This window comes from Etheostoma cragini, chromosome 7, assembly GCF_013103735.1.
Source record: "Etheostoma cragini isolate CJK2018 chromosome 7, CSU_Ecrag_1.0, whole genome shotgun sequence".
NCBI classification, from domain to species: domain Eukaryota; kingdom Metazoa; phylum Chordata; class Actinopteri; order Perciformes; family Percidae; genus Etheostoma; species Etheostoma cragini.
The window spans coordinates 19,044,461-19,071,013 of NC_048413.1; the positions used below are offsets into that span (position 1 = coordinate 19,044,461).

At 38.8% G+C, this 26,553-nt stretch overlaps 2 protein-coding genes and 1 long non-coding RNA gene across 17 annotated transcripts in view; 1 reads left to right on the forward strand and 2 right to left on the reverse strand.

Annotated features, from left to right (window-relative positions):
- Nucleotides 1-1,998: 1,998 nt before the first annotated feature.
- On the reverse strand, nucleotides 1,999-11,581 carry emc1 (ER membrane protein complex subunit 1). Of its 2 annotated transcripts, XM_034876125.1 has the most exons (23): nucleotides 11,402-11,581; nucleotides 10,798-10,925; nucleotides 10,610-10,675; nucleotides 10,433-10,526; nucleotides 10,217-10,345; nucleotides 9,909-10,035; nucleotides 9,640-9,789; nucleotides 9,299-9,466; nucleotides 8,910-8,981; nucleotides 8,579-8,677; nucleotides 8,358-8,454; nucleotides 7,564-7,680; nucleotides 7,232-7,240; nucleotides 6,645-6,844; nucleotides 6,304-6,453; nucleotides 5,822-5,983; nucleotides 5,559-5,678; nucleotides 5,137-5,274; nucleotides 4,237-4,410; nucleotides 3,776-3,986; nucleotides 3,570-3,654; nucleotides 3,357-3,486; nucleotides 1,999-3,172 (listed from the first exon to the last, which is right to left on the reverse strand). In XM_034876125.1, exons 1-23 carry the CDS (start codon nucleotides 11,491-11,493, stop codon nucleotides 2,993-2,995), a joined length of 2,898 nt encoding a protein of 965 aa, XP_034732016.1. In that variant the 5' UTR covers nucleotides 11,494-11,581; the 3' UTR covers nucleotides 1,999-2,992. The 2 variants fall into 2 exon arrangements, with proteins under 2 accessions (XP_034732016.1, XP_034732017.1); XM_034876126.1 differs by lacking the exon at nucleotides 7,232-7,240.
- A 1,936-nt stretch (nucleotides 11,582-13,517) lies between these two features.
- The window catches only part of ubr4 (ubiquitin protein ligase E3 component n-recognin 4), a 63,552-nt gene continuing 50,516 nt past the window's right edge, over nucleotides 13,518-26,553 (forward strand). For 8 of the 14 annotated variants that reach the window (XM_034876078.1, XM_034876076.1, XM_034876082.1 and 5 more), the window contains exons 1-16: nucleotides 13,518-13,763; nucleotides 15,989-16,086; nucleotides 16,215-16,318; nucleotides 16,608-16,737; nucleotides 16,916-17,061; nucleotides 17,276-17,375; nucleotides 17,583-17,724; nucleotides 17,926-18,050; nucleotides 18,321-18,445; nucleotides 18,641-18,700; nucleotides 18,845-19,035; nucleotides 19,320-19,419; nucleotides 20,912-21,064; nucleotides 21,429-21,546; nucleotides 22,487-22,573; nucleotides 23,309-23,350. In XM_034876078.1, the coding sequence (XP_034731969.1) occupies nucleotides 13,639-13,763; nucleotides 15,989-16,086; nucleotides 16,215-16,318; nucleotides 16,608-16,737; nucleotides 16,916-17,061; nucleotides 17,276-17,375; nucleotides 17,583-17,724; nucleotides 17,926-18,050; nucleotides 18,321-18,445; nucleotides 18,641-18,700; nucleotides 18,845-19,035; nucleotides 19,320-19,419; nucleotides 20,912-21,064; nucleotides 21,429-21,546; nucleotides 22,487-22,573; nucleotides 23,309-23,350 (1,846 nt within the window). In that variant the 5' untranslated portion in view covers nucleotides 13,518-13,638. The remainder of the gene's footprint in view (nucleotides 13,764-15,988; nucleotides 16,087-16,214; nucleotides 16,319-16,607; nucleotides 16,738-16,915; nucleotides 17,062-17,275; nucleotides 17,376-17,582; nucleotides 17,725-17,925; nucleotides 18,051-18,320; nucleotides 18,446-18,640; nucleotides 18,701-18,844; nucleotides 19,036-19,319; nucleotides 19,420-20,911; nucleotides 21,065-21,428; nucleotides 21,547-22,486; nucleotides 22,574-23,308; nucleotides 23,351-26,553) is intronic. The other 6 variants (XM_034876089.1, XM_034876090.1, XM_034876080.1 and 3 more) reach the window with 5 other exon arrangements.
- On the reverse strand, nucleotides 15,381-26,481 carry LOC117947359. The gene is made up of 3 exons (XR_004657221.1): nucleotides 26,470-26,481; nucleotides 24,366-24,367; nucleotides 15,381-15,442 (listed from the first exon to the last, which is right to left on the reverse strand). It is a non-coding gene; the product is annotated as an uncharacterized LOC117947359 (long non-coding RNA).

A 26,553-nucleotide genomic window follows, 5' to 3' on the forward strand; every position in this document is an offset into this window, starting at 1 on the left:
AGGCTGTTTGTAAGCTAACATAATGGTGTTTGTGTCAAAAGTAAATCATTGTAAAATTGTGTTTTTAATCTATTTATAGAAATAAAATAACTTATTCATTCTATAATGGACTCAATGTCGTTTTTTCTGCACTGGAACTATATGTACCAATTGTATAGTATTTTTTGTGGGGAGGGGGGTGGGGGGGTCTGTTTAGCCAGCATTCTCAGGACACTTGAATCTTTAAGAAAAAAAATTCAAAGATGACTTTTTTGGGGCATTTTCAGACTTTATTTTTATAGGACAGCTGAGACATGAAAGGGGAGAGAGAGGGCCCCGCTCTACCAACTGACCTATCCATGCGTCCAGCTTTTGTTTTTGACATTTGATCCTTCTGAAACTACAGCCTTCTTTTGAAAAGCAACAAAAACATATCACCTCTTTATTTTTCCAGTGTTAAAGCAGGGCTCAAAAATTTGGACACCCCAGGTAAAAGTTTGTATTAATGCGCATAAAGAAGCAAAGAAAAGATGGAAAAATCTCCAAAAGGCATTAAATTACAGATTAGACATTCATATAATATGGCACAAAAAGTTAGATTTTATTTCCATCATTTACACATTCAAAATAAAAGAAAACAAAAAATGGCGTCTTCAAACGTTTGGTACCCTGCAGAGTTAATACCTTGTACTGCCCCCTTTGGCAAGTATCACAACTTGTAAACGCTTCTTGTAGCCAGCCAAGAGTCTTTCAATTCCTGTTTAAGGTATTGTTGCTCATTTTTCCTTCCAAAGGTCTTCCAGTTCTTTGAGATATCTGGGCTGTCTGTTACACACTGCTCTTTTTAGGTCTATCCATAGATTTTCAATTGTGTTGAGGTCAGGAGATTGTGAAGGCCATGGCAAAACCTGCAGTTTTTCACCTCTTGATGTAATCCACCATGGATTTTGAGGTGTGTTTAGGATCATTATCCATTTGTAGAAGCCATCCTCTCTTTAACTTCAGCTTTTTCACAGATGGCAACAAGTTAGCGTCCAAAATTTGCTGAAATTTTATTGAATCCATTTTTCCTTCTACTTGTGAAATGTTCCCTGTGCCACTTGCTGCAATACAACCCTAAAGCATGATTGATCCAACTCCATGCTTAAAAGTTGGACAGAGGTTCTTTTCATTCAATTCTGTGCCCTATCTTCTCCAAAAATACCTTTGGTCATTCCGGCCAAAAAGTTCTATTTAACCTCATCGGTCCATAGAACTTGTTTCCACAATGCATCAGGCTTGTCTATATGGTCATTTGCAAACTTCAAACGCAGATTTTTGTGGTGAGAACGTAGAATAGGTTTCCTTCTAATGACTCTTCCATGAAGACCATATTTGTACAAGTGTCTCTTTATAGTGGAATGGTGTACCACAACTCCAGTATCTGCCAGGTTTTTCTGGATGGATCGTACAGTCAAACGTGGGTTTGGACTTAGTTTTCTCACAATCCGGCAAGTTGTTCTGTCTGATATTTTTCTTGGTCTTCCAGATCTTGCTTTAACTTTCACTTCTCCTGATAACTGCCATTTCTTAATTACATTCCAAACAGAGAATATTGGCATCTGAAAAACTCTTTGCTTTCTTCTTATAGCCTTCTCCTGCTTTGTGAGCGTGAACCATTTTCAGTCTAGACAACTGCTTCTAACTTTTTGTGACATATTATACGAATGTCTGACATTTGATGCCTTTTGGAGATTTTTCCATCTTTTCTTGGATTCTTTATGCACAAATTTTTACCTGGGCTTTCAAAACTTTCGAGCCCCACTGTATTGTTCCATAAATCTTTGAAGAAAACCTTAACTGAGAAGAAGCCAAGACTGTCGGAAACAGTTTGCGAATATAATTTTTTTAATGTGAACAACTATAACTGTGTCCTGCTGCTATGAGATAAAACATGTTAGAGGCAACATGAAATGATTACCAATCAGTATTTACATTTACTAATTATGTTAATTATATAATTGTTATTGGCCAACTGAAAAGAGTTAAGGCTTTAAGTCAATTTTACTGGTTTAAATCTCAAATACATTTCTGTAAATGTATTACAACCTACAGTAACATGTTGACACGCTGTTACAGTAATTCTGCACCTAGATTACTGAAATTTATAAGCATTAAATATACCAGGTTTACCTAAAAAATTTAAATGTCTGACTATAATCAAGCATTTGTTCCAAGAACACATTTTTGCTCTCTCTTAAAACAGAAAAAAACTGGACTTCTGAGACAAAAAGAAATTTTAATTGAGCATTAACCGTAGCAGACAGTGGATGAAAACTGCTCATGCATATGAGCTGCAGGATGATTGATGTACAGAAAATAAAGGCTACTGATGGGTTATTTTCCTTTGTTAGGCGTGTGATGGTGACATCAGTGTGACGGTCCCATCGGTGGGAGGAAGAATAAATGACCATTTCTTGTCCATTCTGCATGATCTTCTCACAATTTATACAATTCTTCACCTGGGTATCACTGTGATTCAGCAGGCTAAAAGTATCAAATCCTGCTGTTTAATGTCTTCTGTAACTCCTTTCCCTAACCTCCCTGTTTATTATCACTCTCCATTAGAGTATCCAATGAAGAATAATTGCCTCAAACAATTTTGGAAGAACCTAACATTGCTTAAGTATCTAACTTTCACATGTGTGGGAATTTCCAAACTGTTGATTATTCATTTGGAATTAGTTATGTGTTAAACATTTAATCAAAATGACATTAGACAAAAAAACTGTTATTTTACTATGAAATAATTCCTTGTGCTTGCAAAATAAGTTAAAAAAAACACACATTAAACCTCTTCTAATCCCTCCTTTCACCCCACCCCGCTGTCCCCTTACCCCTGCAGTTCCTTATGGGCCTCATTGATCTTTGGCCTGTGTTCTTCTACAGGCATGGCTTTAGCCGTATCATCTCCTCGGGCTGAGGTCCGTCGTGCAGCCTCGGGGCTGTAAGAGATGGGATTTTAACCAATCCTTTACCGCCAGGCCCGGTTAAGCAGTTTGACTTCTGCCAGGCGTTTGCTGATCATGGTGGCAAAGAAAAGGGCAAGGAGAACGCTACTGATCAGCATATAGTCATAGTCGTCTTTAAGTACGTCAAACTGCTTTGAGGGATAGACCCGTGTCTGATAGATGTCGAGACCATATGCCACCACCTACAAGGAAAAAGGTGACATTGCCATATTTGATTAATCCTGTGTTCTGGATGTTTATTAATTTTTATGGCTAAGAATAAGTACTTTTCACGTCATTTACGTCAACAATTGCTAAAACATGAAATGCATACCTTGGTTTTCATCATATAATATGTTTTTCTACTATTATTAAACGCAGACTCACCAGACAGGTCGACTCCAGTCCAGAGGGAGCAGTGTAAATCCCTCGCACTCTTGATACAGTCTGGTTGTAGTTGATGAACCACTCTGTACGAATCAGCAGCTCTGGTGCGTACGGTATCAGATTCTCTTCCCTGGAGATGACGTGAACAAGTTAGACAGAGAGACAGGAAAAATAAATGTAATACTTTAAACCAAGCCTGACAAAAGGACGCACCGGCTTTGCTCCGTTACTATTTCTGGCCTCCGAGGGTCAAGGAACATCTTGGGTAAAGACAAAATCCCTCCAGAGGGCAAGCCAACTGTGACCAAGAAAACCCAAAGACACACATTAAAAAAAGACTGAACAATGTTGAAAAGAAGGTAGATAACTCAAACAGTAATGAATTGCAGCCCATGAGACTGGATCTCGTTAAAACTTACTGAGCAGATGTCGGCTGGTGATGCCCTTCTCGGTCAGTGTGGCCTCCATGGTGGAAATGGAGGAGGGGAAAATGTAAGACTGCTGAAGCACCTGAGGAGCGTGTGGCCGATCCAGCGAGCTGAACACGGTGCTGTTGTAGAGCTCCATTCCTTCATACAGTTCAATTACAGAGAACTCGTTCCTGCGAGACTTGGTGCTCCAGTATTCGTACTGTGGGGTCAAATATAGGCGGGGGACACATTCAGATCACCTGTGTTCTCCTTCAACATTTGTCTATTAATGTAATAATTGTTTGGTTACAGTGTGGGTGCTGATTCATACTCTTTTTTTTTTCTTCTTTTTTTTTTTAACTACACACATCAGCAGTGAGCCAACACAGTATTCTTGCGATGACCAAGCAAACAGCAACATTTATAAAAATAAAAAAAAAAGATTGACTTTAGCGGTCAATAACACCCACCACCACCCAGTTTTCAGAGTGCACAACATGCACCGGTCCTCTGGTCTTTCTCTGAACAGCCTCGTGGATGATGCGACCAGTCACGCCGTCAATCAGGAGGATCCCTACAAAGCTTCGCTCCTGATGCAAGTCTGTGCTCTCAAGCACCACGGCCAGGAGATTTGGGTTCAGGTACTGCAACAAATTAGATGAAGTGCAGTTCAGCATCTTAATCAAAGTAAAGATGGGCAATGTTTCAAAATATATCTATGTTGCTATATATCTAGACGACTAGATATCGTCTTAGATTTTGGATATCGTAATATTGCATGCAAGTGTTTTTTCCTGGTTTTAAAGGCTGCATTAAAGTAAAGTGATGTTGTTTTCTGAAATTACCAGACTGTTTTAACGATTCTATTATTTGCCTTTAACCGGTTAGTCATTATATCCACATTACTGATGATTATTCATCAAAAATATTTTGTGAAAGCACCAAGTGTCAACACCATAATGTTGTAATTGTACATTTTGGGGATTTGTGTGATAGAGTGCCTAAAAAAAGTGCAGGATGAGAATATGATGCATTTTCATAGATCACGGAGGAATTATAGTAGAGAGTGTAAGAGACCTAGAAGAAAAACAAAAAACAGGGTTTATTCTTATTTAGAGTCAGTTAGTGCAGAGGAGAAGATTCACTAGAACAGTGACATGAGGTACAGTATCTTATGGAAAAGATGAGTTTTCAGCCTACATCAGAAACCGAGGAGTTACTGTGTTTCTGACTGAAATGGGAGAAAGAGAGAAGTCTAGACAACACTGACCGAATCCAGCACCAATAAGAGCCATGATATCATTTTCAAACTCTCTCAACACTCCTTCCAAACCACAGCGTTAGTACACTTTCAGTGGAAGTAACCATACCTTATATAGAACACTACGGTCTCCCATCACTCTTCCCTGGGAGTGTACATGCTCATTGGGCCTTTTGCCTTTGACTGAGACAATCTTCTGGACCTCGGTAGGGACGACAACCTCCCAGATCAGCTCAGTCGACAAGTCCTGAATGCACAAAACATCCAGATGAATTATTTTTGCCAATCAGTCAACTGTGATTTAAGTATCATTTAATGGTAGCTCACTGCGAAAAAGGGAACAATAAAACAGACTATTAAGAATTATTCAGCATTATATATAGTGAAATTGTCACTGCAATTATGAAGAATAGAAATATGGGAACCAAAAGCTGAAGACTGGTGGTGTCTAGGCTAAAACTTGTCTAAAACCCTTGAGACCTAATGTGCAAAGAAGGTTGAAATAATTTAGCAAAAGAAGGTTCAACTTGCCGTTCGTAGCCTGTAGCCAGAAAGTGTTCCCTGGCTGGAGTCAATAAGATAAAAGAATATGGATGAGGCCATCTCCTGGAGCTGCTGTAGTACATTCTTTGTAGAGGGAAAGGCAGACACCTGTTGAAAAATAATAGATGGATACAATTTTACTAATTGTGTGTTGGCCTGATGCACATGGATACACAAGATGAATGTCTGTATCTCTAGTAGTTTATGCAGAATGATAAGCTGGTGGGTGGGGTTTACAGTTTACCACTGACCTTGTACTGGTCATCAACAAGAAGTAAGACCTTTGCATAATCCTGGTCCATGAAAGGCAGCATGAGTGACTGAAGTATTGGCTGAGACAGGACAGGTGGGCTGATGTGACTCTTTTTTCCAAAAATTGGATTAAACACATGCAGTGTGGCCAGGCCTGTGTCCTAAAGACGAGGGAGAAAATATTTAACGAAAATATACACAAAATGACAAAAAGTAAATACACACTACTTGTAAAAGGAAACCACAAGGAAAAAAGTATAGTTGCTTTTGCAATGCGTACTGTACTATATAAGGCATGCTTGGTAGAAATTTAAGGTTCTCTCTTTTGAAGCCACTAACTCTATGCGAGGTACAAAAATGAGCAATATATCTGCTGATTTAACATTAAAGTCATTTGTTTACTTTATGTTGGCGTGGCAAAATAATAAAATTGACTCCCACCCTGAATCTCTTTAAGCACAAAGCTCTTGTTATGGGATACCTTGTCTTTGATGAGCAGTGTGCACTGTGGCGGATGAGGGAAGTGTGCAGTTGTTCGTTGCACCATTAGTTTGAAAGCTGGATTAGATGGGATGTTGTTCAGGTAGTGCCTCCATAAAATGCTGCCAGTCTTGCTGTCAATCCCAAAGAGCTTAACAAAAACAAGCAAAGGGAAAAAATAAGAGTTTCATAGCTGCCTGATGAAGTCTATTTATTAGTGTTTAATTTCACTTTAGGCCTGCCTGACCATAGACAAAACAAACAGAAAGTGGTTCAAACCACAAATGTGCAGCACAGCTCATTCATCTTGACACTAGCTTTGGGCAAGCCTTGGCCTCGTACCTTCCCAGATGCAGTAACCATAACCATCATCTTCTGCAGGTTGAACTCGTCTCTGGAGAGGTTCTCAATGGTCACCTCATTTTTGACTTGACTGCGAGGCTTCCGTGCATCGTAGAACAGCTTCCAGAGGTGAGCAATCCAAGCTTGCAGCAAGATAAGCTGAGAGGAGAGCCTCTTAAGCACCATGGACATCAGGCCATCTAGACAAATTACAGAGAGAGCACACAGATGCTGCTTAATGATTTCAATGGATTGAGAATCACAACTTGGACCCTGTGGTATTTCTGTTGCAGGCAAAGCACCGGTGTACCTTCAACAATAACAGGGTATGTACACCACTGTATGCATAAAAAACTAGAATAATGTAAATACTTGTTTAGCAGCTTATTTCAAACACCATTAAGAAAACAGTTCAAGAAACAAGAACAGTTGAATTAGCGGCTTTGTAAAGATATGACTAAAAGTGAAATCAAGTAATAGAATGAAAGGCTCAGTGGGGGGGGGGGGGGGGGGGGGGGGGGGGGGGGGGGGGGGGGGGGGGGGGGGGGGGGGGGGGGGGGGGGGGAGCAGGCAGAGCAGTGAGTTACCTTGTACGGCTGAATCCAAGCGAAGCAATAAAAACAGAACAAAGACAAAAGAAAGTGAAGCAGATAGCAACCAAGTAAACACACCGAAGAAAACGTTTTTTTTTCTGCCAGGCCACCAAGCCTGTTGCAAACTACAAAATAACAAAACTACAACTTTGATGATTAAAAACAGGTGCTGGGCAGTTGAAGTAAGAAGAAAATGTAAATCAACAATTCAGTGGACTTAAACATTAGTTCATTAGTTTTGAGGAAACTCTGAAAAAGGATTCACCAAGCTCGAGAAAATAACCTAGAAAAAAAAAAAAAAAAAGGGATTCCGGTTTGACATTTACCTGCCTTTTTGCCAAACTCCCCCTCCAGCTCTGCCTGCGTTCCTGTGAGAGGCAGATCCACCATTTCCATTGTCACCACATCTGACAGGGCCTCCTCTCTCATCCACATTACACGCCCTGGAAAACAAGACTCACTTTTGGCCTGTAATCATTCATTCCATTTTACACACCCTGTGACAGTATGCAATTTGTGTTGACGCTTTCCATAAATTAACACGAAATATTTCCCCCCTTCCCTTTTGGTCGGGGAAAAAGACAAGATTGTGTGTACATTAAAACAACCGACAGCCTGTTTGTGCTTCACACAGTGGTTGGATGTTGGCAGCATTACTGAGGATTTAAAAGTGGAATATACCCAGCTGTTATCATAAAGCAAATCGTGGCTCACTAGTCTTTTTGCAATAGGAAAGAAGTACTGGATCTCAACATTAAACACAATGAGGGATGCACTTTTTACATAAATCAAAAGTTTCAAGCAATTTCACCTGTTACTTTACATCTCTTGTGATTCACTGAAGACACTCGTCTTCAGGCTTCCATTTTCATGCATAATGAAAACTAAAAGGTCAAGGGGTGTGTTTTTTTGGATCTGGTTAAGTAAAATTCCAGAAAAAAGGTCTTTTTATTTTATAACGCTGACCAGTAATTTAAAACGTTTGGACGTTGGCAGCCCTCAGTGGTAGAATCAGGGAAAAAGCCACCATGGCAGACAGGAGTGCATGCTAACACCTCAGATAACATTGGACTGACATTCCAACACTACCCAAACTTCCCGTTTCCTGTGCCATCCATACCTGGCTGCTGTATAAAAGTGAGTGTGTGGTCTTCTGTCTGCACCATGACCCTGTAGCCAACAGAGTCGTCTTTCTTGAGGAATGCTTGTACATACAGCTGGAAGAATAAAAATTGTGTTATATTATAAAGTCATGAAATTAATTTGAAGCCTTGGTCAAGTCATTCACATCAAAGGCCAATCAAACATGCTGGAGAATCACTTGGAAAAATATAGACTCACCTTCTCTGGTTTCCCACCATTAGGATCCAAACTGAAAATCAGTGTTGTGTCTAGCAGTCGACGTCCAGTTTCTCCACTAAAGAGGTTAATACTGCAAGCCTATATGGAAGAAAAGAGATAATCATATGAAGCATACAAAATGCTTCTCATCTTGAGGATAACACATTTCATAAAAATCCTCATGCCCATCACACATAAAGCACACAAAGAGACAATTTAGACTGTACTAAATCTGCTACCATACACCGTAGTTTTCAAAGAGTGCATGATGGAAAACCACATAATTAACAAGTTTGAATATATGTGATTAATATAATGATTTCACACTCACAGTTTTATTCTTGGGCGACATGACAGCAGCAACAGTCTTCTCTCCAGTGGTAGCAAATGAAACCAGCATGGCCTATGAATCAAGACAGATCAATCAATTTTCACAACTGATCCCTACATTAACAAATGTAGTAGCTTCCACTTAGATTTAGACCTTCTTACATAATAAAGATAGAAGAAGAAGTAACCCTACAATTGTTGCAAGAAAGTCAAGTGGCATTTACATTGTAGCCATGTAACTAAATCTTTTATCCAGAGTGACTTACTGTACAATAATGGCAATATTTGAATAAAATAACATTTTTGGATGGCAAATATTAAGTGGTCTGAGTTTTAACTGTCAGAATCTCGGTCATGCATGAGATACAAGAGCAAGGTTAAGAAACGTACAGGCTTGAAATCCCTCAATGTAACTATGTGACCATTGTTGATCTGGAGAAGCAAGTGGTGTTCAGGCCCAAGCTGAATGAGAAACTCCAACAGTGGCGGGCGAGCTGGATTGGGCTGGGTGGACACCAGTACTGGCTGGAAACCAGGGGTGACTTCAAGTCCAAGTGACTAAAAGAAGATACATAGAAGCATATTGTAAAAACTATCGAAACATTCATTCACACACACAGAGAAAATGAGGTAGGTAAGGGGAGGACAATGGAGACCTACCCAAACCAGTGCATAGGACACACATGGGAATTTAAAAAAACAAAAGGTTTTGGTTTTATTCTGGTGGGTACCTGCAGGGGGATCTGTGTCATCTGGGACTGCAGGTGCAAGTCAAGCATGTAGAAGGATCCTGTTGCAGAGTCCACGCACGTCAACATCCCCTGGCCGATCACTGAACAGCTGGCCTGTATGTTGGACAGCCATGGAGCTTCAACTGAGATCTGAGAACATGAGCAAAGAAGTATGAAATGTGGAATTCAGTTGATATGTAGCAACACTACAACTTCACTTCAAAAGCTCAAAAAGTTATTGCATTTATGCAACTATACATCTGGATTACCTGCTTGATTATCTCCCCATCCTCCAAACTGTAAGCAACAATTGCAATGTGGGAATGAGGGACGACCCCCAGTGCATACACTTCACCATTACCACCAGAATACACAGCCTGGTAATCCACGGTTTCACTGTTGAGATATAAAAAAATTATATAACTCTCTGCCTTTTATAATTTCCGGTTAATAGTTTTGTGATCTTCAACTTCAGGGGGAGGCATATAATTAACGCAGACAGGCTTAATTTAAAGCTAGTAGATAAATTGTGTTTTAATATTGTTGAACCAGTGACATAGAAAACATGTCCACTTGCCTTTCTGGTAGATTCTCTATCCATTTCTGATGACCATTAGAAAGGTAATGGAGAGAGATGACAGTTTTCTTCAAAACAGCCACGTGTTTCACTGTGTCTTGCTGTCCAACTAAACATGCCGACTGGAAACTGAAATGTAGAACAAAGGCAAATAACATCTGAACAAAATTAAGAGCAATTTTATATTTATCAACCACCAATCAAGGGAGTAATCACCTGCCAGAGTCCAGCACAATCTCCCAGTTCAAACCCCCAATATTTATCTCCCAGGAGCGCAGCAGCCGGCCATTACCAACCACCAGCACCGCATCTAGGTTACAAGAACAGTTTTATGAGTTACCTGCTTTAGGCAGAACAAAAGCTCTTTAAGCTCAACTGCAATAACACAATCACCTTGTCCATGTTGCAGAAGAGCGTCAATGTTCCCCTCTGGTCCAGTCTTATCCACGTGCCGCCAGACTGTAAGAGACAGTGAATAAATACTAATGTAAAAACACAAAGTATGTAAACTAAAGGTGGATCATCTTCTGTCCATAGCCATTTAGAACATCAATTACAAAAAAATAAAACAAAATACTCACAGAGTTCTCCAGTCCTGGTATTGAGTGAAGCAAAGACATTGTTCTCTGTTGCCACAAGAACCTTTTTGGATGACTGCACATGTGAGTCGAAGTGGGAAAAGCGAACCTTGCCAACATATTGCTGTCTCCTGTAAATCACAAGACAGACCACCAGCTGTCAGAAGGTCAACAACCTAGTTTATAACTATAGTTGAACCAATGCTTGTACCCCTGCAAGGATCAACCCCTAGTGTTATGAGAAACAGCTCAAATTTAAAGCAAGAAAATGTAACGTTGTACGGTAACGTTGCAATGATTATTACCAGGTTGGTTAAAATGCTTTTCAAATGCCTAGAAATCCATTTCAATCACATTTACTAAATCTCATTAAGCTCACAAGAAATTGGGTTTCCTAAAGGCAAAAGCTGTAAACAAGCCAAAAGCATCTGCAAAAAGCTAGTGCATGTATTATTATTATTGTTTGGCCTTTTCTCTCACACTAAGTCCATCCCAAACACACCGGGTCGCAGCTAGTGGCAGTGACAGGTGTTAGCGTTAGCGTTTCCAAATTACAATAAGGCTCTAAATAGCACAAATATTTGATCTTTCTCTAGATTCCTCTTACCAGTCAAATTTCCCTACTTGATCCTCAAACACAGCCTCGACAATGCTGTGTAACATAATAAATTTCAGGCACAACCAAATTAGCTTTGCCATTGCAGCAGTAGCGTTAGCTTGCTCTTCAAGAGAAGGAGGAAGCCGGAAGTTGACTTGCTTCCTTCAAGTCTTATGACTGAGAAGTGCTGCCCCCTAAAGGGTAGAAAGGCACACAGCTTCAATACATCTACTGCAGTGATCACAATTTAACCAAATGTTTGACCAATCTTATTTTAGGCAGACACACATTCGGCTTTACAATTTGAATGTGACTTTTGGTGATTTGTGCACATTATTATTATTAGAATGAATTTCAGAAACACTTGTGTAGGTGAAAAAATAAATACAGACCGTAAGATTGAAGAGCACAAAACGGTGTGGTCCTTTAGCTAAACTAACTCTCCTCAAAGTTTAGAAATGAAATTTAAAAAATAAATAAAATAGAAAGTCTCTTTATTGCACTAGAAATTAAAATGCTGAGCCTTTAGTTACATTTGACACTTTCTTTCTAATCTAAATGCCCTTTGTTTACACTGAAAGGAACCAAAAAATTGGGATCTTTACTACATGAAAGTTAATTTCCTCTAATATGATGACAAAATGATTCTATAAGTAATTACTTCATTAGGCTATAATGAGAGATTTTCTTAAATTTATAAGATATTTCAAATGAATAAGATCTCAAAATAATGACTTTGTATCTCAAAACAGCCACTATAGTATCTTAAAATAATGTTTATTGTTTTTTTTTTTTTTTTTTTTTTTTACGTTTTTTTATTTTATTGCAAAAAAAGGAAACAGAACACAAATGACATACAGGGGTGTTCAAAAAAACATATAAACATTTATAAGGAAAACACAGTACAGTACAGTTTAGCCAGGGGAAGCTTAAAGGTCGTTACAAAGACAAGGGGGACCATAAGTTGACAGTTCTAATTGCCTTCTTGTTGTTGGAGTTGGAATCAGATATATAGACACCCTGCTAAAAGGACCTGTTTGTGGAAAGTGGACAGTTTTGCAGGGAGTTTGTCGACATTATAGCTACAGTTCAAAATAAATCCCAGACCACCGAAGCGAGAGAATATATAGTGGGGAATAGAAATTCCAGATCGAGAGAGGGTTTTTAAGAAAATGCTTAGCCCAGTTAATCTTAAACGTATTATTTAGAGCATTGAAGTCCAAAACGTTGAGCCCACCAGATTCATCATTATTCATGACAACACTTTTTTTGATATATTGGGTACAATTTTTCCAGAGGAAGTCAAAAAGCATTCTATCAATATCTTTACAAATGTCATTGTCCAGGTGTAAAGAGAGAGCTGCGTATGTGAGTTGGGATATACCTTCAGCCTTGGTAAGTAACACTCTGCCTTTTAGAGATAAGTCCCTTTGCAACCACTGGTTCAATTTGTTCCGAGTTTTTTATTGATCGGAGAGAAATTTACTGAACATCTCACTGTCTGATCTTTAGAGATAATAACCCCTAAGGACGTAACTTCTTTCTTGATTGGCATGTTGCAAATAGTTTGTAGATTACAATCTCTTGAAGGTAGCAGTTCACATTTATTAATATTTAGGCATAGACCAGAGGCCTCTGAGAACTGGCTAATTACTTGAATGGTGACAGGTATCTGGCTTGCATTTTTCAAGAAGATATTGGTATCGTTAGCAAGCTGACTGATGATAATTTCCCTACCAGCAACAGACATTCCTTGCATAATGCTGTTACCGACTTGAGTTAAGAGAATTTGTGTAAAACAAGTGAGAACAGATAAGGGGAAATCGGGCATCCCTGACGAATGCCCCGTTACAGATTAAATCTAGGGGAAGTTCCATTTTTCACTTTAATAGAGCTGTTGCCATTAATTTATAAAGTTTTAATTGCTTTGCAGAAAAAATCCCCAAAACCAAATTTTTCTAAAAAAATAAATAAATTGGTGTTCTACATTATTAAAGGCCTTATCGAAATCTAAGAAGAGGATGAAGCCATCTTCAGATATCAAGTCAGAGTAGTCAAGACACATAAAGAAGGTCGGACCTACTCGACTCTCATGGTATGACGCGTTATGCCGTAAACCGTTTACATCTGAGCATGCGCAGCTCAAATCCGCACTCTACTCACATTGGGCAGTGACATCGCCCCCTGTGATTTGCTGTCACAGTTTCTTCTTCCAGTAGCTAGTTAGTTTTCTATGGGATTTCAAGATGGCGTCGAGTGGAGGAGATGGGGAACACGAATGGACAGCGGCAGTACGGCCGCTTTTATCAGCTTCGTACACCGCTTTTGAAACGAAGGAGCTACCTCAGCTAATTGGGTCTATAATCAACAGGTAACCGGTTACATGTCAATAAATAGCGTGTCTCCATTTGCTCAAATACTAGCTGTGTACCCATGAGTGAGCTGGCTAGCTAAGTTGCTAACTATGCATGTTAGGTAAACGGTGCGTTCGATGGAAAACGTTAGCCGTTTAGCTAATGTTAGCGGCTAGCAAGCTTCTTGAGCTTAACTTGTAACGTTACTGCTATTGACGTTAGCTAACTTACTCAAAATGCTATTTAGCTTACACTGGCTGGTAATTCGTTAACTATTTGAAACTAGGCTTGATTTGTCACTGGTTGACGTTTATCTTTAATGTGACATTATTGCTTTGCAATCGTCAATTGGGGTCGCACTGTAACGTTTAGAAAATATGCATCATCATTAGCTAGCTAACAGCAACACAAACATTAGCCAGCAAGCTAACGTTACCTAAGGGCCTTTCAGACGGACTGTGTAGCGTCACATTAAAATGGCCAAGTCATAGTAATATGTAACGTTAACTAGCTACGTCACCTAACTAGACTTGGCTAAATTTGATCCAGTCTGCTCTGGGCATGTCAACAGACAATGTAAACATTTCAGTCAGTTTGACGTTATCGGCTGTGTGTCTGTGGTTGGGCTGGAAGTAGGCGGGGACCTTCTTGCACTCTCTACTCATTTTTGATGAGGTGGTGATGGGTCGCTTTGTAATTAAATGAAGATTGAGAACAGTTCGCCACGGTAGTGCTACAGGGAAGCTGGTGCCGTGTCTGTAAGGCAGGGGGAACTTGTCTTTAGAGACGAGTGTTGTGACCAGGCATTATAGAACTAGGAAACGTTTAGGTAGGTAGCTAGCTAGCTAGTATATTAACATTTCGGCCAACAAACAACTAATCCACACAATATCACAATGGAGTGGTAGTACCTGACGTTACACCTTAGTCAGTTTGTCACTTGACACTTTTTCAGTGGTGACATCAGCTGATCATTCAAGTTAAGAGCTTCCTGCAATGTTTGTTGGTTTCATTTTCCGAAGAAACGACAAACCTAAAATGTAAGCAGTAATACTGTCAGTTTTGTTTTCAAATGAAACGTCTAATGGGCTTGTATACACGTCTATATGAATATTCTGATGCTCACTCATTAGCTATAGTATCAAATCTAAAGCATTTTCTGCTCATGCAAGTGTTTTCAACTTCTTGAGCATGTGAGTGCTGCAAGAGTAGTTTGACATTTAACAGAATTGTTGGTTTTGGGGTTGTCAGCATCATAGTTGCTGTGATGTGGAATGATGTGTTCAATTAGAACGCTAGACTGTATGATGATAAACTGAAAAGTGGAGGTATTTCCATTATTTACCTTTTCCAATTTTGGATATTGTGCATATTTCCATGGTGTGGCAAGAAGGATGGTGTAGGTCACTGCTAAGGTGAGGTCTATCAGCAAACAGATCACATCAGAGCTGTGTGTTTCCAGGTGATTTTAAGACACCAAATATGCTAAGCTCTACTGCATAATTAAACTGTTTTTCTTGGTGGCAAACAGCAAGTAGGCAAAGAGCAGTTCTGTCATTTCTGATCTGACGTTTAAAAAAAGACTGCATAAACAGTGAGTGTGCGCAAAGGCATTGCTTTTACCTTTGGGTTAAAGTATGCTGACCAGTTTGTTTGTGGTTGTTGCCATGGGGAATCGTAGTATCATGGCTCCTTTCTAGCTGCATTAGACACCAAAATTGAGCTCCCTTTCTCAGGGTAAATCAACTCAGAGTTCAGGGTTAGACTCAGAGTTTGTTAAACCTCCTTCCTGAAACGGGCCCCCTAGACACTTCTGTATTGATGCAGTGACAGACCCTAATTGATTGAATTATGTTGATGAAAACCATGTGTAGTACATTTTTAATAATATTGAGTAGGTGGTGTATTGTGATAATGAATCAATTTCAATCGTTGAAAGAATCATTGTAATCAAATCGTGAGGCCAGTAAAGATTCACACTCCTAATGTTAGATCAGTTCTCAATATTGTTTTCTAGGGGTTAGTATTTTTGGCAAATACTGTCTGGGGGGGAGTAGGTTTTCAGCCTGTTGCTAAATGTTATAGGTGGTATTAAGTTTATTGGACTTACGTGTCGCTCATAAAAAAAACATGTCATCCTCTGTTTTGTTTCTCTTAACTCTTCTCTATAAGAACAATGTAAAAATGTTCTACATGAATTCCTATTTGACAGTGTTTAATGAGATATTCCATTCATTTGCAGTGAATCAGACATCCTTCACCATGACAAACAGTATGAGCCTTTCTACTCATCATTCGTGGCACTTTCTGCACACTACATCACCACAGTATGTGGGCAAAGTATGTATCTTTTATTTTCTCTTCAGTGTAATAGAAAAGAAAGTGCTACTGCTATTAATCAAAAACATTTAAATGTTATAGGTTGTGTTTCTTCCAACCAGCAATCTATATCTGATCTGTCTCCCTAGTACCGAGAAATCAGCTGCTGTCGGTTGCTGCAGCGTGCAAAGTATTGATTGAATTCTCACTGCTGCGCTTGGAGAACCCAGATGAGGCATGTGCAGTATCACAGGTGAGAGAAACCAGTTGCATGGGAGAATGTAATATAGGACCGCATTCAACTGAAGATTCTGGTCAGTTTTAAGGAGATAGGACCAGCCACAGACAAAATGTTGCAAAGCTTTTTCTGGCAGGCAGTTTGTCTTGATTCGGTTGTATTTTTTTAACATGTTTTCTGATTAGTTAAAATAGATATTAACTTTCATATTTTGGTGATGTCAGTTGTCTCTTTTTAAAAGAACATGATTCACTGTATAAACACAAGTTAAATTTATTAATAAACACTTTTTATTTTTTTTCAGAAACACCTGATTCTTCTAATAAAAGGTCTTTGCATTGGCTGTAGCAGACTAGATCGCACAGAAATCATTACTTTTACTGCTATGATGAAATCTGCCAAGTTGCCTCAAACCATCAAGACCCTTTCAGATGGTAAGTGTGCCTTAAGGGAGGGAGCCGAGTTAAACAATAGTTTGCAAATTACAGCACTACTAGTCATACACATTTTCATTTATTTAAAAAAAGAACCAACACTTGTTAAAAACATACATTGGTATTTATTTTATTATTATTATTTAAAGAAAAGTGTCCTCCTTTGTTCTTTTAATAGTGGAAGATCAGAAGGAGTTGCCCAGTGCTGTCAACCCAGAACTTCGACAAAAAGAAGTACAAATGAACTTCTTCAATCAACTGACTTCAGTTTTTAACCCAGACCTTACCACCATCTTGGCCTCCCCATCAGCAGCACACATGCAGGCAAGTGTTACAGACCAGCCCTCCAGCTGCTGTAGTTGGCTGCTTAAGTTAACCACAGCAACATGTTTAACTTTCTTCTTGTAAATGTTTTTACTGAAAACAAATGTACCTTAAACCTGTAATATAATTTGCCTCCTACAATATAACTAAAATTGTCATATGGTTGTAATGAATCATCGGGATTGTGCTTTTTTTTTTATTTGTCCAACTATAGGCTGAGAGTGATTGCGATGACCAAACCACCGATCAAGCCATCCAGGCCAAAATGAAAAATGCCTTTGTCTCTCAGAATGTGTCAAGCTTACAGGAACTTGGTGAGTTGTTGTTGTTGCTGCTCTGTTGTCTTTTTGGCTTAACACCAAGTTTACAGTTATACCCCAGAACACATTTGAAATCTTTGTTTTGGGCAAACTCCAATATTTAAGAAAGTCACCGTAAATTAATATGCATGAACAATGGTGTGGATTTGGTATATTTCAGTAAAACAATGGCTATATTTTTTTCATAATTTTTATTTCCAGGTGGGTCTGAGAAGTTGCTACGTGTGTGCCTCAACCTGCCCTACTTTCTGCGTTACATCAACCGTTTTCAGGATGCTGTATCAGCCAACTCTTTCTTTATCATGCCTGCTACAGTGGCTGATGCCACTGCTGTCCGCAATGGGTAATTTATTTATTGTTGTATTGATATACTTTATGTATATGGTTAAAATGTTCTAATGTCAAATTTGATAGAATATATATTATGTTTTAATTTAACAATATAATCGGTAAGTTTCAACCTGTGTATTAGATTACTAGTGTTTTGAAAGTTTTTGTCGCTCAAACATTCAATTAACTTTCCATACTTAAAACCCAAATGCAGATTTCATTCGCTGGTGATAGACGTAACCATGGCTTTGGACACACTTTCCCTTCCTGTACTGGAGCCCTTGACACCTGGGAGATTACTGGATATGACTGTGCTGGCTTTAAGCTGTCTCTATGCTGGTGGGTGATAACTCTCTGAAGGCAAATTATTATACTGTCCAGTTATTAAAACTACTATAATCTCCAGCAAACAAAGGAATTGCAGACAATATTGGAAATACCACTTATCTTCTACAAACAATCCATGAAGCAGTGCAGCAATACAACATGTGCTTTAATGTACTAGCACCTGCTGGAACAACCACTGCTATTATTTCACCGCTTTAATCAACAACTGCATGTCATGGTATTGTTGGTAAATGTACAAAAAAACTATTTTGACCCCTTTAGGTGTGAGTGTTGCCACTTGCATGGCCATTCTGCAAGTAGGTAGCGGCTTGCAGCTTCGCTCAGCCTCCACTGGGACTAAAGAGGAGGACTATGAAAATGACGCAGCCACAATTGTCCAGAAATGTGTGAGTACAAAACTCTCAGTGTGCGCTTTGCTCACATTAGATATGAGACATAAACGGGTACTACATTAAAACTTTATTCACTAGCTTGTAATGTTGCTATTCTCAAGTTTTTACTTAGCCAAGCGACTACGAGTACCTTAACAAGATACAGTAAATTTAAAATGGTAACAAGTACAAACTTTGTGTTGGTAACAGCTGGAGATCTATGAAATGATTGGACAAGCCATCAGCAACTCCCGCAGAGCTGGAGGAGAGGTGAGTACTAGGTTTTAATGCTAAACTAGAATAGTAAAATAATTTCATTAACTTACACTGTGTCTCTTTACTGCTTTTGAAAGTAAAGTTGAAACAAATTCTTTGTGAATCTTTTTTTTTTTTTTGTCCATTTGTGTACTACAGCATTATCAGAACTTCCAGCTGCTTGGAGCCTGGTGCCTTTTAAACAGCCTGTACCTGATTCTTAACCTGAGCCCCACTGCCCTGGCGGATAAAGGGAAAGAGAAGGATCCCCTGGCTGCCCTGCGTGTCCGGGATATTGCTGCTCGCGCCAAGGATGGTGCAGGATCGCCTAAACTTGGTCCTGGCAAAGGGTAATTTCCAATGAATATGAATTCAGTGAATATAATGTTTAGTTCCACTGTGGCTCACTTTGTATTTTGATCAGCATCAGTTAGGCAGTTTTTGTTTTCAATATACAGTAAATGGTGTGGACAGTGATTACTGCAATGAAATCTCTGAAATCTTAATACAGTATCACAATTTTAAATCTCAAAGCAAGAACTCCATATTTCAAAAACATAATGTTTATTTTATTATTACACTTAGAAGAAAAATGGGATTCCTGTGCATTAATATCTTTTTGTTTTTCCTTAAGACACCAAGGGTTTGGTGTTTTGTCTGTTATCCTGGCAAACCACGCCATCAAACTTTTGACTTCGCTTTTCCAGGATCTGCAAGTTGAGGCTCTGCACCGAGTAAGTGAAGCAACAAACAAATTACACTTAATATCTGTAAGGCACATTTCCATTGTGTACATGAATCTTATTGTTGTACTTATGCAGCATATAAATGCCAGTTGCAATTGCTGACACTAACTCTAAAACACTAACTAACTAACTGTCTACATGACTTCTCATTCTGTATGGCTTCTCCGTTGTTTTGGAATTATCATGTCCCATGTTTTACTGTTAAAACAAGCAAACTCACAGATTTGCAATCTAGTCAAACTTTAAACTTTTTTGACAAATTCTAGTCTTGATTTATTTACTCATTCACTGTAGCTGTATACAAATTGATTTAAATAATAAAAAAAAAAATCAAGAAAATTAATACAAAATGGCTGTCATTGTTGTCAAACTTGATTTAAAAAAAATATTTTTAAAGTAGGGCTGTCAAAATAAGCACTCATTTGTTTTCTTTAATTTGGTCCCTTGCGCTTGTCTGTAGTTTCGGATATCAGGAATAAATGCAGTACCACTCTGCAGTCACTGGAGATTTCTCTTGGTAATCACACTTACCTCGGGGTCACAGCACATTATTTTGACTTACAGTTGGAGCTTTGGACGCATGGTTTGACCGTTATGAAGATAGGTGAGACACATATTGCCAACTTGTGCGCCGTGCACTTTCTGCAAGTAGCCAGACAGTGGACAATGGAAATAATGCCAGCACACTGACCACTGATAGTGCACACAACGTGTGTGAAGCAGCCAGGCAACTCCTGTTGGAGCATAAGCCTTGTGTCGCACATACCCTCCATCACAGTTTCTCTCACACACTCGCACACATTTCTTTTTTGTATAACCATGTTTTGCACCCACTCAGTAGAAGGGGATTTTTTGTGCGGCTTTATTTTCACATTTGAGGTTAAACATAATTTCATTGTTAAATTTGCTGACCAATGTACTGGTACAATGTGTTTGTTGCTGTAATGCACAGGCCCATTGTTTTGTGTGAGCTGCTTAACGTAAATGAGATGTTTAGTTAAACTTTGGAGTGTAAAATGGGACACATTATGTTGGTATAAATAATGTTACATTCAGGTCAATGTGCCCATCTGTTGTTGCTTGATGGGCTTGAGTTTGCCATATTATGCTATCAGCATATTTGTTAGGCATACAGTACATTTGAGGTTATTTTGGAGAATATTCTAGACAGTATTTCTCATTGCTTTGGATTGTTGCAATAATAATAATAAACATTTGCATAAAGCAAGCATATTTGTCCTCTTTCATGGTAATAAGTGTTTTTCAAGCAATAAAAATTGAAAAATGTTCCCTTTAATTCACATTAAGAGCAGAAAATGTGCGATTAATTGCAAGTTAACTATGGACAGTCATGCGAATTTCAAAATTTTATATTTGACTTGATCGGCAGCCCTAGTTTAAAATAATATAAAAAAGGTCCTAAACATGCAAGATGATCCTGAAACAAACAAATCAAACAGAACCTTCTATTCCTTGAAAGCCATGTTTCCTGCAGGGTTGGGCGAGTGATGGGCCTCCAGCTGAACTCAACATCATGGCACAGAGCACTTCCATCCAGAGAGTCCAAAGGCTCATCGACTCCGTGCCCCTGACCAATCTACTCTTCACCCTTCTCTCCACTTCCTATAAAAAGGTTCAATCATTATCTATGTAGATAACTGTAATTTGAATGTTGCAAGTTATGTTTATTAATTTTACCATCGCAAATAGAAAAGTGCTTGTGTTGCTTTTTGGGAAACCAGACAAATGCGATACGGTATATACACGGTTGTGTAAATGCAACAAAATATACATAGCGACAAAACGGATATTGCAAAACATAATTTTGTGATGGAACAAACATCAGTAATATTTTGGCAGCTGTTTTATTTCTTTTTTGTCATCTAAATACTGCATTGTTAATAAAATTGGCGTCTGATTGAAAAAAGTGTGAAACATTTGATCGAAAAATGTGAAACTTTGATTAATAATGCTGTTCTTGTTTTTGCTTCGATCAGGCTTGTGTTCTCCAACGCCAGAGGAAGGGCTCAGTCAGCAGTGATGCCAGCGCTTCCACAGATTCAAACACCTACTATGAGGATGATTTCAGCAGTACAGAGGAGGATAGCAGTCAAGGTACTAAATCCTTCACGATTTAAGCAATTACATTATCACTTTAGAAAGCCTCCTTAAAGTTGAAAGTTCATGCTAGAGTTTGACCTCACATCATTTTTATTTAATTCCTGGCACAGGTGAGTCAAAAAACAATTCACAAATTATTCTGCACAGCATTGTTAATATAGGAACAACAAAGGGATTGGAGATTTAAACCTTTTATTCCAACGGAGCAGAGTCCTTATATTGACATGAGAGGGAAAAGGCAGCTGAAGTATTTACTACACCAACCTTTTTAAATAATATGAATTTGAGATTTCATATTTAAAAATACAGTGCTGCAGAATGGGTTTCCAACAAAAACAAAATGGGGATATCTGGGTATAAAGTGAAACACAAACTTTGTTACACTGTGTGAAAGTGATTATTTTGTTAAAATTGCCACCTTTTATTTAGTAAGAAAGAATACAAACTAATTGTAAATCCATAGATGTCTCATAATCAGTGTTTAAGATATTTGGGATGCAGAATATATTAAAGTAAGAAAATTATTATTATTCACATAATGGAATTTCAAACCTTGTTCTGAATGGTGATGTTTGCCTTTTGTCTTTCTCTACTTTGCTCTCTGTTGTGCTACCTGTTTACATAAGGGCGGGGGCTAAGCTCCCCTCACATACACACAAAACTGACAGCAGAACAGAGAGGAACTCTAATACATTCAATGTAGAAAACACTGTTGGGAAGAATAATATTTCCATTTAATGTGTATCTTTTTTTTTTTAATTAAGGTATGATCTGGATTCATCACTTAAAAGTAAACTTGTCCAACAAAATTGGCAAACAAGCCAATATTGGCTTTTGTGTAAGGCCTTCAAGGTCTGCCTCAGATTTCTCTCAATGACAGTGTGCGAATGAAGGTGCTGAAAGCAGTCATGTTTGTGTTTGATCTCTGAGCTAGTGTCAGTGCTGAGCTGTTTCAGTGAAGCAGTGAAAAAGGGGTGCTGTCAGTGGATCTGTCAGTCAGGTTATGGCAGAAGTGAGAAGGGTAACACACACAGTGAGGAAAATAAGTATTTGAACACCCTGCTATTTTGCAAGTTCTCCCACTTAGAAATCATGGAGGGGTCTGAAATTATCATCGTAGGTGCATGTCCACTGTGAGAGACATAATCTATGGTCTTCCAACGTGACTATGACCCAAAGCAATCAGCCAGGAGAACCAAGGAGTAGCTTGTAAGAAGCATATCAAGGTTCTGGTGTGGCCTAGCCAGTTTACAGACCTAAACCTAGTAGAGAATCTTTGGAGGGAGCTCAAACTCTATCTTTCTCAGCGACAGACCAGAAACCTGACTGATCTAGAGAAGATTTGTGTGGAGGAGTGGGCCAAAATCCCTTCTGCAGGGTGTGCAAACCTGGTGAAAAACTACAGGAAACGTTTGACCTCTGGAATTGCAATCAAAGGCTACTGTATCAAATATTAACATTGATTTTCTCAGGTGTTCAAATACTTATTTGCAGCTGTATCATACAAATACATAGTTTAAAAAATCATACATTGTGATTTCTTGATTATTTTTTTTTAGATTATGTCTCTCACAGTGGACATGCACCTACGATGACCATTTCAGACCCCTCCATGATTTCTAAGTGGGAGAACTTGCAAAATAGCAGGGTGTTCAAAAACTTATTTTCCTCACTGTACATGCACACAGTAATGTCATTTACATTTTTGTCCCTTCACACCATGTAACAGTGTAGTTGACAGTGTCTACTATTTCAGCAGAGAGAAGACAGGAGAAGACAAGTGCAGCTTGTGTCTCAGGTCAGCAGTTTTCTGTCCTAAGGTCAAAGACTTGGTGTCCACTTCACTGTCCTAGATTCATTTTGTTAATGTATGTCTCACAATTTGAGCTCTGTGCTGTTGCCCTAATAGCTTAGAAAATGACGGAGCCACAGATGAAGAGCCTTTAGCAAAACAGCACCTAGTTTGAAAGTTGCTTTCCACTGAAATTGACATGTCAATGACAGTGTATTGTCAAAGAGATTCATCTGTGGCTCAGTGTGGATAATCAAAGGATCATACCAGGAGTGTTGACATGTGGGCGCTCATTGTTTTTACAAGCATTAAATACCTTAGATCAGAGCTGGGTGATGAATGGAAAAGTTACTGATGCTGACAAGTATAGCAACTGACCGACTACATTTTGCTGCTCCTGGTATGTCGAGTAAAAGTTTGTCTGAGATGCTTTAAAGAGCGGTGTACTCAAAACGCATCACCTTTTTGGTCATCCAGTCTGTGCCCCTGCCTTGTCCTGCGATAATTTAACAACGACTTGTAGTTGTCAGACAGATCAAAGTTAAACTTTACATTTAATAATTTATCAGTACTGAGTTAAATATTTAAAATGATTGTGATATAGACTTAGTGGTAAAATTACCTAGCCCTATCTCAGATCTTATTAGGTTTTTTCTTTGATCATCATATTCTTCCTTTTTGTTGGAAAATGTCCCAAGTACCAAAATAATGTAGGACCCATGTCAAAACAGTGGTATCATTTTTGAATACGATAAATTCAAGTATGCTGTGGGCTTAACTGTGGGCTTAAACACACTATGCTACACTTTGCTGTCACCTGAAACTTTTATATGTTGCATGCAGATGTGAATGTTAAGTTAGAGTGATGTACTTTTACCACTTAAAAGTTATCCTTGTTTGGAATGAATCTTTAGATACTTCAATTGGGTACATCTGCTGTGCAATGCTTTTCAAATGTCTTGTTGCTAAATAATATTTAATTGATTCATAGCTACCGAAATAGGTATCCTAGTAGGGCCACCACTCTGAAGGATAGGTGTAAGAATTTTGTTTTTTTTGCCAGTACGGTGCCAATCAAAAGACTTGGTGGACCAACCTCTGGCTATAAGAACTATATTTTAGAATGCAACTTTTGGTGGGCAAGGAGCTAGTGAGGGAAGTCGAGTGATTAACTGGATGTAGTTGGGCTCCACCTGTTCACACACACACACACACACAGTACCAGTTCTTGAACAAAACCCAGGATAGTAGTGATACTTGTTTATTTACTGGAGTTGTCCAGGTTGAGAGCTTTGAGTGGATGTGGTTTTATAGTGATACATTTAGTTCTGCCAAAATGTTTTACTCTCAGATGAAGAGTGGGGCAGACCTGCATTCTAAGTTGGATCAGGGAGTGGTTGAGGATGCCAGACAGATGTTATAAATCCATTTGTTCGTTAGGTTGAACCAAAAACGACCTGCAAAGGCCCCCTGTGTTCCTGTGTCCCATTGCGGATTTATGTAATATTTTTCCCAGTACTTAATAATAATATACTGTTTTACAGATCGGTAAAGTGATTTGTAAAAACACTAATAAAATGCAATAAGTGTGACATATGGGTGCAGAGTCATGTGTTTAGATTAAGGGTCTGGATGGCCTTTGGAAAGAAACTGTCTGGTGGTGTCTGGTGTGGTTTGTGTTCCGATGGACCTGTAGCGTCTCCCCGAGGGCAAGAGATCTGAGAGATGGTGGTCAGGGGGAGACAGGTCTTGAACAATGTTTTTTTTTTCTCACCAAAGGTAGCAGTTGTTTGTAGAGTCCTAGACTGAGGGCAGTCAATGATTTTCTGTGCGGTGTTGATGACCCTCTGCAGTGCTTTTTTTGGTCTGCTGCTGAGCAACCAGCATACCACACCATGATTTTGTATTTGTTTTTAATCTAGTGTCAGGTTGTTGTTGGAACACCACCCCGACAGTTTCTGGACCTTGCCTCAGTAGGCGGACTTATCCTTTTGAGATGAGTCCCTCCACTGTTATGTCATCCGCAAATGTAACAACAGAGTTGGAGGCATGGATTGGTGTGCAGTCACGTATTAAGTGAATACAGTAGTGGGCTCAGCAGCTTTGTGTGGAGCCAGTGCTGAGTGTGAGGCTGGAGGAGAGATGTGGGGGCCAAGCTTGACAGACTGGGGACAGTTTGTGAGGCTCTTACATAAAAACAATATATTTAAATTCAGAATTCATTACATATATCAATTTCTTTTCCAGAGTTCATTTAGTTGTCATTCTGAACATTAGAGACTATATTAATTTGGTAAAATAGCCTTTTGCATCGGTTCAGAGCAAATAAAGGGATTTACATTAAACAGTGATGGAATCACATTAGAATATTGTTTTAGGGAATTTCTAGTGCTCGCAAAATTGATCATATTTTAACTTGATTTGTTGTAGCTGATGCATGTTTAGAGAGTTGCACGTTACGCATCAAGTGTCAACCTGAATAGCATCGTCTGTCTCATTGTTGCCAATAGCATGTATGAAAAAAGGCAGCTATGAACTCAACATTGCATGCTATTTAAATGCTTTTTTTGTAATGGATTTTTTGAAAAGAACCCATTGATGCATTCTTAATACATTTTACTTAAATGCCAAAATATTTAGGATTCTGTTGGAGCTAATCCAATCTGAGAAAGTATAGTGCCCATAATAATAGCAGGTTACTTGAGGAAGGATATTGTCATTATCATTTCACTACCTGTTTTTTTAAAGATTATTTTTGGGCCTTTTTAGGTCTTTATTGACAAGACAGCTGAAGAAATGAAGGGGGGGGGGAAGAGGGGGAATGACACGCAGTAAAGGACCGCAGGTCGGAGTTGAACCCGGGCCTGCTGTGTTGATGAGTAAACCTCTTGATATGGGCGCCCGGCCCGCTCTAGCAACTGAGCTATCCGGGTGCAAATTTCATTTACTACCTGTTTTAATGGCAAGTGTATTGGAGAAAAGGGGAAAATTAATGCAATAAAAATAGGCTTTCCCTTGTTGTCAGTGATAACAATAACAAGTCTATGTCTTCTCAGTTAAAAAATTGTATTCTTTTTTTAAGTGGGTATGCAGCAACAGGATGTCACTGTATATTCACTTCTTACTGCAGTCTTTGGCTCTTTTCCACCGCCTGCTCAGTGTCGTAGGTGTCATGAACTAGTTTGAAGCTTTTTACATTTTGCCTCTTG